This window comes from Pituophis catenifer, unplaced genomic scaffold (assembly GCF_029215685.1).
Source record: "Pituophis catenifer annectens isolate HBS135680 unplaced genomic scaffold, rPitCat1.0.hap2 SCAF_6, whole genome shotgun sequence".
NCBI lineage: Eukaryota > Metazoa > Chordata > Lepidosauria > Squamata > Colubridae > Pituophis > Pituophis catenifer.
In genome coordinates, this window is record NW_027256886.1 from 73607494 (window position 1) to 73621584 (window position 14091).

At 39.8% G+C, this 14091-nt stretch overlaps 1 protein-coding gene across 2 annotated transcripts in view; it reads left to right on the plus strand.

Moving 5' to 3' along the window:
- MICU1 (mitochondrial calcium uptake 1) overlaps positions 1 to 14091 on the plus strand; it is a 167604-nt gene that overhangs the window by 50273 nt on the left and 103240 nt on the right. The window contains exons 3-5 of one of the 2 annotated variants that reach the window (XM_070945103.1): positions 2245 to 2422; positions 9000 to 9162; positions 12132 to 12175. In XM_070945103.1, the coding sequence (XP_070801204.1) occupies positions 2245 to 2422; positions 9000 to 9162; positions 12132 to 12175 (385 nt within the window). Of the gene's footprint in view, positions 1 to 2244; positions 2423 to 2579; positions 2657 to 8999; positions 9163 to 12131; positions 12176 to 14091 lie in introns of those variants that run through there. The other variant, XM_070945104.1, reaches the window with a different exon arrangement.

Genomic DNA, 14091 nt, shown 5'->3' on the forward strand with positions numbered 1-14091 from the left:
GGATGGAAGACTGAGTCAATCTTGAGCCGGTCAGGATCGAACTGCTGACAGTCAGCAGAATTAGCCTGCAATACTGCATTCTAATCACTGCGCCGCCACAGCTCTCAAATTACAACCACAACTGGGACCAGAGTTACTGTTTGCTAAGCCAAAAGGTTGCTAAGTGAGTCACAGCCAATTTTGTGGCCTCTTTTGCCATGGTTGTTAAATGAGTCATACGGTTGTTAAGCTAATCTGGTTTCTCCTGTTGACTTTTCTTCCAGATGGAAAGATTGCAAATGGCAATCACATGACTCCCGGGATGCTTGCACACATCAGTTACCAATTGGTTGAATTTTGACCACAGGGCTATGGGGATGCTGCAGTGGTTGCAAATGGAAGGACTAGTTGTCACTTTTTTCAGTGCCGTTGTAACTTTGAACAGCCACTAAACGAATAGTTGTAAGTCAAGGACTACCTGTAAGTAATTCAGTATGTGTTTACAGACATCACTGTTGACAATTTTTCCAGTGAAATAGGAACTCCCCTAAATCTGATCATTTTGTAAATCTCTTTAAAGAAATCAAAGCTGATTTAATGGCAGAGGTGAAAAGTTCTAAAACGTGTCTCCTTGACTTTTAATTTCCTATTTATCAGTGATTTTATTCTTTTAAGATCTTTCTTAAGTCGATGTGCAGATAAATGCCTAATTTTGAGGAAAAAACAGTTGATAGCCTTGTAGTTTTCGATTGGCTCAGTAAATTTGATTCTCTGCCACATTTTGGGTGCTTGCTAATTTATCGCAAAATTGTTTTCCTTTTGTTTGCTTCTGTGGTCACCTGTTTTTGTCACTAGGGTGAAAGGTTGCCCCCAATATTTATTTCTGAGTCTGAATATCATCATCCACAGGAATTTTGTGGAGTTATCATTTTTCCTTAATTAGCTCATTCTGTGCTCTGGATTTGAAGTGGTACCTCTCACTGTTCTTGCTTTTGTTCTCTCTATTGTTCGTAGGCAGAAAATTATATTCCCTTGGTTATTCCCCCTATATTTATATCCTCTATAATCAAGGATCTCATTTTCTTCATTGGCTTCCAACATCAGCCTTTAAACAGGTATCCAGTATTGGCTTTTCAAAGTATTATTTGCATATGCGAATAGTAAAACAGAGAAACTTCTATTGCATTTTGCCAAACAGTTGTCATTGCCAAGATTTAGTCAAACTTCAATTAGATCAATTAATAATCATCAAAATAATTAATAAAATAGTAATCAAAATAACAGTTAACCTACACTAGAGTGGATTTCCTTAATAACCCTGCCAATTTAAGATTTATACTTGCAACTTTTGTTCATGTGCCTAAACATTTAGAGTGAACTATTCAAATTATGTAGATACATTCAATTATTGCTGGGTTATATTGTATGCTGCTATTTTTGCAGCAAACTTCTCTGTGGCATTTTGTTAAATAATGAGTGACCTATTTCAACGGTTACCTTTGGACGTTGCTTATTGCTCATGATTGTTCAGGTGCTAAGGCAACACACATTTTCCATGCTTGACTTTTTCTTCCATTCAGCACTTCCTTCATTATAGAATTCCTTGCTTGAATTAAGCCCAACTTGTGCATCACATGAGAATCGAGGAATTTTCATATAACTCAACTCAAAATTTGTATTATTGCTACGCAAATCCTTGGAAAGAAGCCCTTCACAACTCACAGGAACTTAGACAAAGCATGTTTCTCGGAATAATTAAAGGAGTTGTTGCATGTTTTTCCAGATTCATTTAGCTGCTTCATAAATCTAGCTACTTATAAATGCTTCATAAGCAACTGGGGGCAGGTTACAAAGCAGCTGTGCAAGCTTCTGCAAAGGCGTAGAAGTTTGGCTGTAGATAATAAACCCAAATGAAGCCTTTGGAACAGGCCCTTTGCAAGAATTTCTGAATGTGGGTGCAACTTCTGTCTTCAAAGTGTTAAAACAGCCATGTCCTTTGAAAGCTGACCTTGTGCTTGGCACCGGCAGAGGAAAACATATGCAGGTAGAGACAGCTGGGAATAGCAGCGTGAACCTTGCAACCATGGTATTATTTTAACACTTTGAAAAAAAAAAAGGTGTTTTCTCCGGGATAATGTGCTCCGTAAATCACCTGTTTTGAATAATTTGCACAGTCAGGATTGAGGTCATTCATTTCTCTGAAGTGTTTTTCTTGTGGGCATTTTAAATAATCAGAAGGACTTTCCTCCCTGTTTTTAATCTTAGAGCCCACGCGGAAGCATCGCCTTCTGTGAATCACGACGTGCACGCGGCGGATGAGAAAATGAAAAACAGAGAAGTAGCGAATGAAGGGAGCGATGAAGAGAAAGCTCTGGAGTCCAATAATGTTTCTCAGGCAGAAGGAAAGAAGAAAAAACAGCGTTCTGGATTTCGAGACCGTAAGGTATTTCTTTTTAAACTGCATTTATTTGAATTAGTGGTCAAGAACAACTTTTTGACAGGTCATTTATTGTTATTTTTTATATCATGCCTTTAGCGTTTTTACAAATAACTCAAGGTGACAAACACAACCAACACTCCTTCCTCCTCCTATTTTTCCCAGAAACAACAACCCTGTGAGGTAAATTGGGCTAAGAGAGAGTGACTGAACCCAAAGTCACCCCACTGACTTTCATGGGTAAGGTGGGGCTTGAACTCACGGTCTCTTGCTTTCTAGTTTGGTGTTTTAAGCTCTAATAATCCCACAAATATTTTTGAGGCTGACGAGGGTAGATAAAGAATGGTTTAAACCAGGATGCAAATCAAATGAATCATTTATACATATATGTGGATGGGTTTTGGATTTTGGATATTTTTTTTTTCTGAGTTTGGATGAGAGAATTGTGGAATCCTAGTTTTGATAGGTGACATTTAGGCCATGAAGTCTAAACTCTTGCTCAGTGTAGGAAATGAAATAATTTTTGGATGGCTGTCCAGTCTCTAACTGGGTGCATCTAATGAGAAAAATCCCACCATCTGTTTTGGTAATTGATTCCACTGTGGAATTTGTCATTTAGAGGTTTCTTCTGCTAATATTTAGTTGAAGTCTTTAATTTAGATTAACTACTCTGTCTTTCTACACTTTGGAATCATAGAAATCTTTACTTTCTTCATGCGCTATCTTTTTGGATATTTTGAAAATTAAGCTGGAATATGAAAGCTATCTCAGAGCCAAATATGTCCTTGTATATCTTTTTATAGGATTTAATTCTAGTTCCCTTATCATCCTTGTTGCCATTCTGTGAACTTTTTCCAGTTTGTCTGAATTGTTAAAGCATGGTGCCCAAAGTTGGACATAGCACTTACAGTGAGATCTGAGCAGTGTTATGATCTCCTATGATCTGGAAATCATATTTCTTTGAATGCAACCTAACATTGCCTTTACCTTTTTGTAGTCATATCACATTTGCTGTGTCATGTTCAGTGAAATCTGAGCAGTGTTATGATCTCCTATGATCTGGAAATCATATTTCTTTGAATGCACCCTAACATTGCCTTTACCTTTTTGTAGTCATATCACATTTGCTGTGTCATGTTCAGGTTGCAATCAACTGCTGACTATACCATGGTTTTTGACAGGTACTATTATCAAACCAGGACTCCCTATCCTATGTGTGACTGTGCACTTAAAACATCATTGTCTTTGCAGTACATCCTAGAAACTTCCCAAGTATTAAGGTGGAACTAACTAGTTCCTGTTTTTGTCCTTTTTGAAAATTGGGAGAAGTAATTCCCACAACACCGTCAAATAATTTACTAAGACTGTATTATTACTATTATTCTTCTCTTCCTTACTAATATCTATCTCTTCCCACTTATTACTATAACCATGTTGCTTGTATCTTTCAATTTATATTGTTTTTATTTGTTTCCTAGTACGATTTGATAGTTTATTAGTAACCTTGACTATCACTAAGTGTTGTATCTTTTTATTCTTGATGAATGTATTTTATCCTCCTCATGTACACTGAGAGTATATACAGCAAAGACAAATTCCTTGTGTGTCCAATCACACTTGGCCAATAAAGAATTCTATTCTGTCCTGTCCTGTCCTGTCCTGTCCTGTCCTGTCCTATCCTATCCTATCCTATCCTATCCTATCCTATCCTATCCTATCCTATCCTATTCTTTGTTTCTCTTCCAATCATTTGGTACTTCAGTAGTTATTCACGATTTTGTAAAAGTAATATACAAATGTTCAGGCCATCATGAAGTGTTTTAGTACTATAAGATATAGGCTCTGGGAATTTAAATTCATTCAGGGTAAACAGGCATTCATAATCACTTTTGTATCAGTCTCAAAATTCAACCCTGTCCCTTCTTAGAACGGAATGAGTCTTTGGGCTTGAGAGTAAAGGAAGCATATGGGAGCATATATTGTGTTTTTTTTTTTTTTGGTTTGTTTGTTTTCCATCAGCAAGTTGAGAGCTATGGCACAGAAGAGAAAAGAAGAAGCCTTTTCTGGAAATCTACAAGTGAATTTTTATTCATTTGTTGCCATTGAAATGATTCTAAATATGTGTGGATCAGGGATGAAATGCTATCGGTTCGGACCGATTCTCCCGAACTGGTAGTAAAAAATGCTACTGGCGAACTGGTATTTCCGGCGATCAACTGGGCAACGATCAGCTCTGATGCCCGATTTATATGAGCTAGGATCGTCAGATTTCCTGCTTTTTGGCTAATCTAAATCGCGTGGCACAGCGGATTCTCTCCTCCCCCCGCTGTTCTATTTACCTTTGCAGACTCGGAAGGTTCAAAATGCCCCTTTTTTAGTGCTGCGCAACAGACTCACAGAACCGGTAGCAGAGGATTTCACTCCCTGTGTGAATGACTTGCAAGATCGTGTTAATGTAGCCTTACACGAAAGTAGAATTTGTTCATCTAATTCTGTTTCCTGTCTGGTTTACCTGGGGGAAGGGCTGACATCAATCTTGCAAGTCTGAAAGTACAAACTTTTCTCCGCCACTTTTAACTGCTTGATCCATTAGGCCAGGTCCTTCCTATGTTTCTTTTTCTGACTGTTAAGCCCCTGGGGTTTAACGTCTGCCTTTTCTGGTTTTCTAGGCAGTATCTCTTCCCTTCTTTCTCCCAAGGTCATAGAGACAGCAGTCATCAACCAATGTTGTTATTATTAAGGAGTTATTTTGTCCAATCATTTCCAAATCGAATTACTCTCTCTCAGCAGTAGGTCTCCTGTGGGAGATAAACAGGCCTGGAATGACCAATTAGCTTACCAAAAGCAAAGTCATGGGGAAGTTGGCACAGAAGATTGCAAGTTGCTTGGATAAGTCTCTCCAACAGTGCAACCTCCCATAACTTCTCTTCATTCATGAAGAGCAGCAACAACTCACAGACCCTCTGCATCTACTCCAAGCCCCACTGTACTCACACTATGCTCATCCTGCCACTTGCACACCAAGATTCCAAGTAACACCCCCGAGGCTTTGAGTTTCCTCAAAGTTCCATTTTATTAGAGATGCCATATTGGCACATCTGGGGAAACCCGAATCTGAAGTTTCCAGGTTTTCCCCACCCAAAGGAAAGTTCAAGTCCCTGCCCAACACCCACAAGTGCATCACATGGTCCAATCAAACATCGTCCCAACTGGAGATGCCTCCCAGTTGCAGCCTTCCAGGTACAGGGCAAGTTGTCCTTGACTTTTTGAGAAAGGAATGTTATTATGACTATATATCACCCATGCTCCATACAATCCCCCCTCCCAGTTTCCCACAGTAGTAAATGTGGCAGGTCTGAAGGCCTAATGCAAAAGACCTGCACCGTTGTGCACCTTGTCAAGCCTAGTTGCGCTCATTGCTACACCTCTCTGGTCACCTATGCACCCTCATGCACCTTTCCCTCACCTGGCAGCAGCCACCCAAGCCTCATGCTTTGTAGGAGATGACTAGGCTGAGCTTGACGGTGGAGTCAAATGGGCCATCACTTTGGAGTTGCTACGCTTCCACTAGAGTCCAACTCCCTGTGAATTATATTCACTTTTATCTAGCGCCAATTTGCTTTGACTTAGATCAGATTCTTAGCATGAAATAAACTCATATAGTCTTTTCAAACTCTATCCTGGCTCCTGGTTTCTTGCACTTGACATGCTGCCACTTGAAGGTTGCAAATATTCATCAATAACTGTTGTTGTGGTTGTTAGTTGCAAAGTTTTGTCCGACCCATTGCAACCCCATGGACAATGTTCCTCCAGACCTTCCTGTCCTCTACCATCCTCTGGAGTCCATCTAAGTAGCTCAATAACAGTAGATATCAGAAACTATCTAGTGTTGTGACCTAGAATCACTTGGTCATTACAAGACACAATTAGTCCCCAACAAACCTATTTTATTATAACAGCTGAGAATTACTTCATTCCCAGCTTAGTCCAAATTAATTCCAAAACAAGTACTTCATAAAAAGTCCTTCGGGCTTATCACAAAGCTTTATCTTCTTTGGCATGCTGCTAAAGGCCTTTCTTGGCAAAACCCCACGAAGTTCAGAAACAAGAGACGCCGACTAGAAACAGATTTAGCAACGTTTAGCTTTCCTACAAAGAGCCCAAGAGCCTTTGCTGCTCCTTATACCCAAGTCGTCCCTTTTGCTTTAGTTGTTCTTGCCTTCTGGCAGCTCTGCACATGCGTGCACTAGGAACAGGCTCCTCCTGTTCTTCTGCTTCTCTGCTGTCCGACTCTGGAGGCTCCGGAGTCTGCGCATCACTCCCAGATGGCCCTGGCCCCATCTCTGCCTCTGACGCAGAGCCCTCGTCCGGGCCTTCCCCAGCCTCCAGGATTGGCCCATGGTCCTCCCAGCCTCCTCACTGTCCACTGCCAGCTCCACAGGCTGCTGGTGGACCACAACATCTAGTTCCCCTTTTCCATTGCGCTGCTCCTCCAATCCATGGACGGGTAGCTTCTCCTAGTTGCTGGGCAGAACTGAGTGCTAAACCTTCCCATTGTCAGGCCACGCCCACCCTGACCAATCAGCTTCAGTCTTTCTCACTCAGTTGCTGTGAGAACTTGGCAATTTGAGTGCTCTCAAATTAATTTACCTTCCCTGCTATTTCTTTATTATTTTAATTTATTATTTTCCTCCCTTATCACAATTTTTACTTGAATTAAAGAGCTGCCACGTGGGATTGTTGAATTGCTGTGTGCCTTCGGCGTGCTTGGGGCTCCAAGCCGCCTGGCCTAGCTCCATTCCGTTCGGGGCTGCAGCACACCGGATTCCGACCCGGCTGGGCGGATCCGCGCTTCTGTTGCCGCTGGCGAGAGGCTAGCCTTCCGCTGAAGCGTTAGAGCTGCCCTCGCCTCAGCTCCATCCTTCTAGCGGCTCCGGAGAGCCGTCCCTGTCATCGGGCGGCCTCCGACGTTTGTAAACCAGCTGGTGAGCGCAGAGAGCGAGTGGCGCTAGCAGGGACAGGCGCTGTTTGGCAGACACCTTCTGCGCCGTTTATTCCGGCCTGCATCGAAGAGCCCATCGACCGGAGCGCTGGGATTCGTCTCCTGAGGTGCCTCTCCATACATTGACAGCAAGTATTCAGCCTTTGTGACGGCCGCCATTTTGTTTCGGGACTCTGTCAGCGTGGCGGCCGCCATTTTGAAGATATATATATAAAAAAAAACGGGAGTCTTTTGCCTGCTAGCGCCGGACTGGCCTTGGGTTATTAACTACCTTTTTGACTTTGGACCCTGAATTCTGACCAAGGCCAATCCCTTCTTTGCCTGGTTTAGTTGGCTGGATTTGTATTGGGGTTTTGAGCTCAGCAGCTTCTGAGCCTATTTAGCCCCCCTGCTCATCTGGATCTGCACTGTGGGCACTTTCCTTGGGGAAGCCTCGGTGGCAGTTTTCTAGTGGACTTGGCCTATTTTCTTGCCCTCTTCTGCCTAATCCAGCATGGCTGATATTGCCTTATCTTCGGATTCAGAGGGCACCTGTGATTACCCTGCCACTCAGCATAAGTCCACCAACTAGATGTTGGTGGACCACAACATCTAGTTCCCCTTCTATGCTAATAACCATTTGCTTTAGGATTTTCTTGCAATTTTAATTTTTTTTTCTTTTATGGTTATTATTGTATCATATGCTGATCTTTTATTGTGTTTGGTCTTGGACCGCAAATACATTTTGATTGATTGATTAGAGTGAGGCAGGGGAGTTAAACTATGATGGTATTTTCTTACTATAAAAGCTTCACTCACAAAATAGGACTGATTGTCACTTTTATTTCAATGCCAATTTTAACTGCCTTCTCACAATTATTTCTTCATTATGGTGCTGGTTTGTTGTCTGCTCTGTTGTTTCTAGGCTTAGTTTGTTTTTATTTTTTCCAAAATGTTCCACTATTTCAGGACTGAAACCTAATTTGGCTTTTATGTCTCTTGCAATCTGCCTGGAGGATAGATTCATAATACTGAGAGATAAATACGGTAGACCCTATCAACTCAGCTTGGGCCTTTAGATCAGCAGTGAAATGTAAAATCTACCGGTTCTGTGGGCGTGGCTTGGTAGGGGGATTTAATGTGACTGGGTGGGCATGGCCAACTTTTTTTTTTTACTTTTAAAAGCATTTTTTCTACAACCTTAAGAGGTTGCAGGAAAAAAAAATGCTTTTAAAAGCCTCTGATGATCAGGCAACTCAGCTGGGATCGCCAGAGGCTTTTAAAGGCATTTTTTCCCCCCTACAACCTCTTCGGCCAAAGAGGTTGTAGAAAAAATGCTTTTAAAAGTTTTTAAAAAAACACTGATGATTGCGCGGCTCAGCTGGGCATGGGGGAAGGGCAGGGATTTTTGCTACCGGTTCTCTGAACCACCCGCCGCCATTGCTACTGGATCAGGCAATCGGGTTCGAACCAGGAGCATTTCACCCCTGCTTTAGATGGAATTATATATTTCTATCAAAACATCACTTACCTTTAAAAAAATAATAATAGCTAAGCTATTGGAATTTAGAGAATTTTCACATCCGGTATGTTTCTTTTTAGGTGATGGAATATGAAAACAGGATCCGAGCTTACTCTACTCCAGATAAAATCTTTCGATACTTTGCCACATTGAAAATCATCAATGAGCATGGAGATTCAGAAGTATTTATGACCCCACAAGATTTTGTGCGATCTATAACACCAAATGAAAAGCAACCAGAAAGTAAGTCACCTTGGATACTGTGATGGAAAATAGAAGGCTGCGAGGCCCACCAGTAATCCTGGTTATTTCCTTCTTTGTAAAAGTTGCTGAGATTGATTTCCTGTAGTTGTGCAATTTTATGCCAGTAACCATTTTTCAGTTTCTCCCACCTCATTTTTAATGTTCTCCAGCACATGGTTTTAAACAATTATTGAGATAATCTTTAGTAATGGACTAAAACAGCCTTATAAATGTTTTTATTGCAGTTAAGATCTAGCCAATGTGTTGTAAAAATAATGTGGGTAAGTGGCACTAAGTTTTTTATTAAGGTACGTGACTCTTTGTGAGCATGAAGCTTTATAACAGCTTTCTCTAGCTTAGCATCTGCCATATTTTGTTGTCTGCCATTCCTATTATTTGCAAATGGTCTTGCGGGAGACAGCTATAAAATAGAGATATACATCAATATGAATTACCGTATTTTTCGGAGTATGAGACGCACCGGAGTATAAGACAACCTACCTTTTTGGGTGAGGAAAAGAAGAAAAAGAAATCTCCCTCTGCCTCTGAGCAATTTTACTTTGTTGCAGCAAACTGCCTGCTTTACTTTCATTTTCGTTTTCAGCATAGCTTGATTATCACAAGGAAAAAAAAAATCTGCTCTAGCAATTTACCTTTTTGCAGCAAGCAGCAGAGCCTCTGCAAACAGCTGAGAGCAAATCAGCTGAGAGTTGGGAGGCTGATCCAATCAACTTATGCTAATTAGGCTGTGCTGAAGCTGAAAGGAGCTGTTTTTTCTTGCTGTTTGCTTGCAAGGAGGTAACTGCTGCGAGGCAGAGGTTAAAGGGTGGTGGCCAGTGGGTGGGCGGGGCTACATTTGGTGTACGTTTTATACTCTGAAAAATACGGTAATCCAATGGAGGACAAAGGTCTTCATTGAAGGTCATCGAATGATAGTGCAGTGTAGCACAGTATCATACTATATGATCCAATATTGCATTTTGAGCATCCATTCCCCCCCTCCCAAAATTAGTTTCTTCCTGAAAGGAAGGCAACCAGTAAACATAAATGAATAATTGCAACAGCGATATGAATAGCTGAATTTATTGTGACTTTTAATCTACAGAAATGTGGAGGATGTCAAAATGATCATTCAGTGGTCATTCATCACAAAGTAGATCAATTTGCTTATTTTGGATTACTGATTCCTATTGTGCTGCCTAAAGACTGCAATGAAGCGTTTCATTGATTAAATCCTGTATCAGTATTGTTGATTTTTATCAACTTAACATTAAACATATTTGTAAAATCAGAATGTTGGAAGGGACCTTGGAGAGCTTCTAGATCACGGGCGTTAAACTCACGGCGTCACGTTGCTGTCACATGACGTTTCACGACGTTTTTCCCATTCGCAGAGTGGGGTGGGTGTGGCCTGCAGTGCACGTGATGCATCCAGCCCGTGGGCCACCAGTTTCACACCCCTGTTCTAGATCATGCCCCATGAAAGGTGGAAATCCATCTAACATCCCAAACAAATAGCTATCCTGTTTGAAAGTCTTTGAAGATGGAGCATCAGGCTGTTCTACTTTTTAGTTGTTCTCACCATGAGGAAATTCCAACTTATTTTGAGTTTGTATCCCCCTCTGAAAAGTTTCCACGTGCTGCCCCTTATCCTGTTTTGGGAATTATGGAGAGTAAACATGAACCCTGTTTTTGTGATAACCCTTCAAGAAATTTAAGGGTTGGTTTGTCATCTTTTTTGTTGATTTTTTCTTCTTGAGGCTAAACATATCTAGTTCTTGTGCCAATTAGAAAGTATCTATTCATATATTGCTTCATTGTTATGGATATTGTTTTTAAATGATTGGCGTCCATTACCACTAGATAAAAATCATGGCTTTCCTTATAACAATATAGAAGGAGGTTCAATATAGAAGGAGGTTGCTAATGTGACTGTTTTATCTTTTTGTATTGTCTATCTACTTGACTTGATTTTATTCTTTTAATGACAATTAGTGGAATTTTTACTATTACATTTAAGATGTATAACAGTAAACATTTCCTATAAGCCAGCCATCTCTTCACAGAGCTGTGAAGGGATGACGGACATATATATATATATTTAAACTAATAAATATCTTTAATTCAAGGTATTATATGTTAATTATGCTTCCAGTTTTTCTTTAAAGAGAATTCATTGGTTGTAAAATACATGATTTCATTCTATGGGGAAAAATCTAACCCGTTTTCCAAACTCTTATTCCCAACTAAAACTTAAAGAAGAAAAGAAAACTTGAAGAAATGTATCCTCTACTTAAGGAAGTGTTTCCTCTACTTCAGTGTTTCTCAACCATAGTCGCTTGAAGATGTGTGGACTTTCACTCCCAGAATTCCACAGTCAGCCTACTCCCAGAATTCCAATGCTCTACTTCCCCAACCCCAACATGCTGGCTAGGGAATTCTGGGAGTCTGGAAGTCCACTCATCTTAAAGCTGCCAAGTTTGAAAAACATTGCTCCATACTTTCATTAAGCAAAGCATTTTTGTAATCTCTTAATGGCAACTACTGTTTGCCTTACTACATGAAAGGAAGGACATAATTTTTTCTGTACAGGCCAAACTTTCTCAAACTCTGATTCCATCCAAGTGTGCTGTTTCCAGCTACATGATTAACGTTTGTAGTAGCTGGGAGATGACAGGAGTGCAATTGAGGTAACATAGCGAATCAGAGGGGGGGGAAAAACCATACTTAGCTGCAGGTAAAAGAGAATGATATTGTTAGGAGGAGGTGGAGTGATTAAAGACAAAGATTTATTATACAAACCTGCAAAAGATGTTACTAGATAGAAAATTAACCTACTATACCGTAAGATTACTTTCCTGTATTTTTCATGTTTGATTTGATGGTTAAGTGATGCATTTTCTCTAAAGAAACTTGCCAAAATGTCATTTTCAAAATATGCTAATAAACCTGTTTGGTTTTATTCCCAGATTTAGGTCTTGATCAATTTGTGGTGAAACGCTATGATGGAAAGGTGAGATTTCTAAATCTTGTTAACTGCATGTTAATTGTCTTTCTAACAATGATGGGGTGAGGAGAGGGATGGGGAGAGGGAAAATATGTCCTTTTTTCTTCCTATTCCATGTATAAAATAAGCAAAGGCCTGTCCATTTTTCAAGCAGACAATATTCTTTTTTTTTTTCTGGCTCATTATAATGAATGCAACTACATCTAAATTCTAAGGAGTTTTTCTACTGACTCTTATGAGGCTGTAGAAGCCTCAAAGTTTTAAAAAAACGGCTTGCTCTTCTGCTTATTTGTGCTGTGTCATTGCAGCAAAAATTGCTACTCTAATTTCCTCTTCATTATAAGTTCACATACGCGAATTTTCAGGAATTTATTTTTTTCCTGCCTCAAAGAAATGGAATATGTAAAATGGCCCTTATTTTTCTCTTGAAAATGGAAATAGGAAGGTGTGCCCTTTGCTAACCTATTTCCATTTTCAAGAGAAAAATAAATTTTGGAACTTTTGCTGTTCTTTCTCTCTTTTCTCTGAGGCAAACTTCCCTGTTTTTCCCAGAGATGGGAATAGGGATGGTAGAAAGAAGTATAATATGTAGCCACATTATCTTTCCTCCATGTCATTCTACTCCTGTTCTGCCTTTTTCACCAGCACATCTGGATGGTCGGAAGGAATAATTTAAGTTGTCATTGGTGACAGCTTCAAATGTATTCAATTTAAGGCCCTCTTGCCAGCTTTTATCAGACTGACAGGTAGAACAAGCTGCTTAACGCAATTATTGGTTATTCTGGAGTGTGGCATTTAATATTTAATATCAGTCTCTGAACGATCAACTTCCCTGTTTGAGAAAGAAGCACAGGTAATCCTTGATTTACACTCCCAATTGAGACCAGATTTTCTGTTGCTAAGCAAGATAACTGTTGAATTTTAACAGTTATCTTGCTGTTTTTAATGTTCACTTTTATGACCTTTTTGCTATGGTTGTTAAGTGAATCACTGCGGTTATTAAATGAATCCGATGGTCATTAAGTAAATCAAGCTTCCCATTGGCTTTGCTTGTCAGAAGCTGGCTGGGAAGATTACAAATGATGATCACAAGCCCCACCCCCACCCCCATATGCTGCAACTATCATAAATACATGCCAGTTGTCAAGTGCCCAAATTTTGATCATGTAACTGGGGTTGCTGCAATAGTTGTAAGTGCGAGGAGTGGTTGTAAGTCACTTTTTTCAGTGCTGTTGTAACATCGAATGGTCACTACACAAATGGATACAAGTTGAGGACTGCCTATATAATTTAAAGTGTGCAATCAAACGACTGTCAGTTTGTGTACGCTGCTCTTTGAAACAGTTTTTTCCCAAACGCTCCAATATAAGACTTACGATATTGGGCCATATACAGACTTGTTCACATTTTTCTAATGTGTAGTAAGCATATATGCTGTAAATAAGCACAACAGTTTGCCCTTTTCTGAAATACTGCATTAGATTTTTAGATGTTTATTATTTTATGGATCCTGGTGTCACCCAGTTTATTCTTTCATCATCATAGAAGAACAAGTATCTTAACCGTAGTTAATTTGAACTGGAATTGCAGAGCGATTTTAGATATGTTTGAAAAGACAGTTTACATATCTCTTCATAGGAGTTCTGTTTGGGACGATGGGCGCTTCAGATAATTCACAGGATCTGGGACTTCACCTGAAAGATTTTTTTATACTGAAAAAAAAGTAGATTTTTCAGTGGTTTCCCCATATCTTTTTTTTTTTTTTTTTTGCTGATTTATGTCATTCATATTACTTTCAAATTACTTTGCTTTTCTGAGTTTAATAGAACAGTTTCTCTTGGTATGCATTGCAGGAGAGGGAAAACTTAAATTAAGCAATATATGCACAGCTTTAATTGTCGGTGCTGTATGCATATTTATAT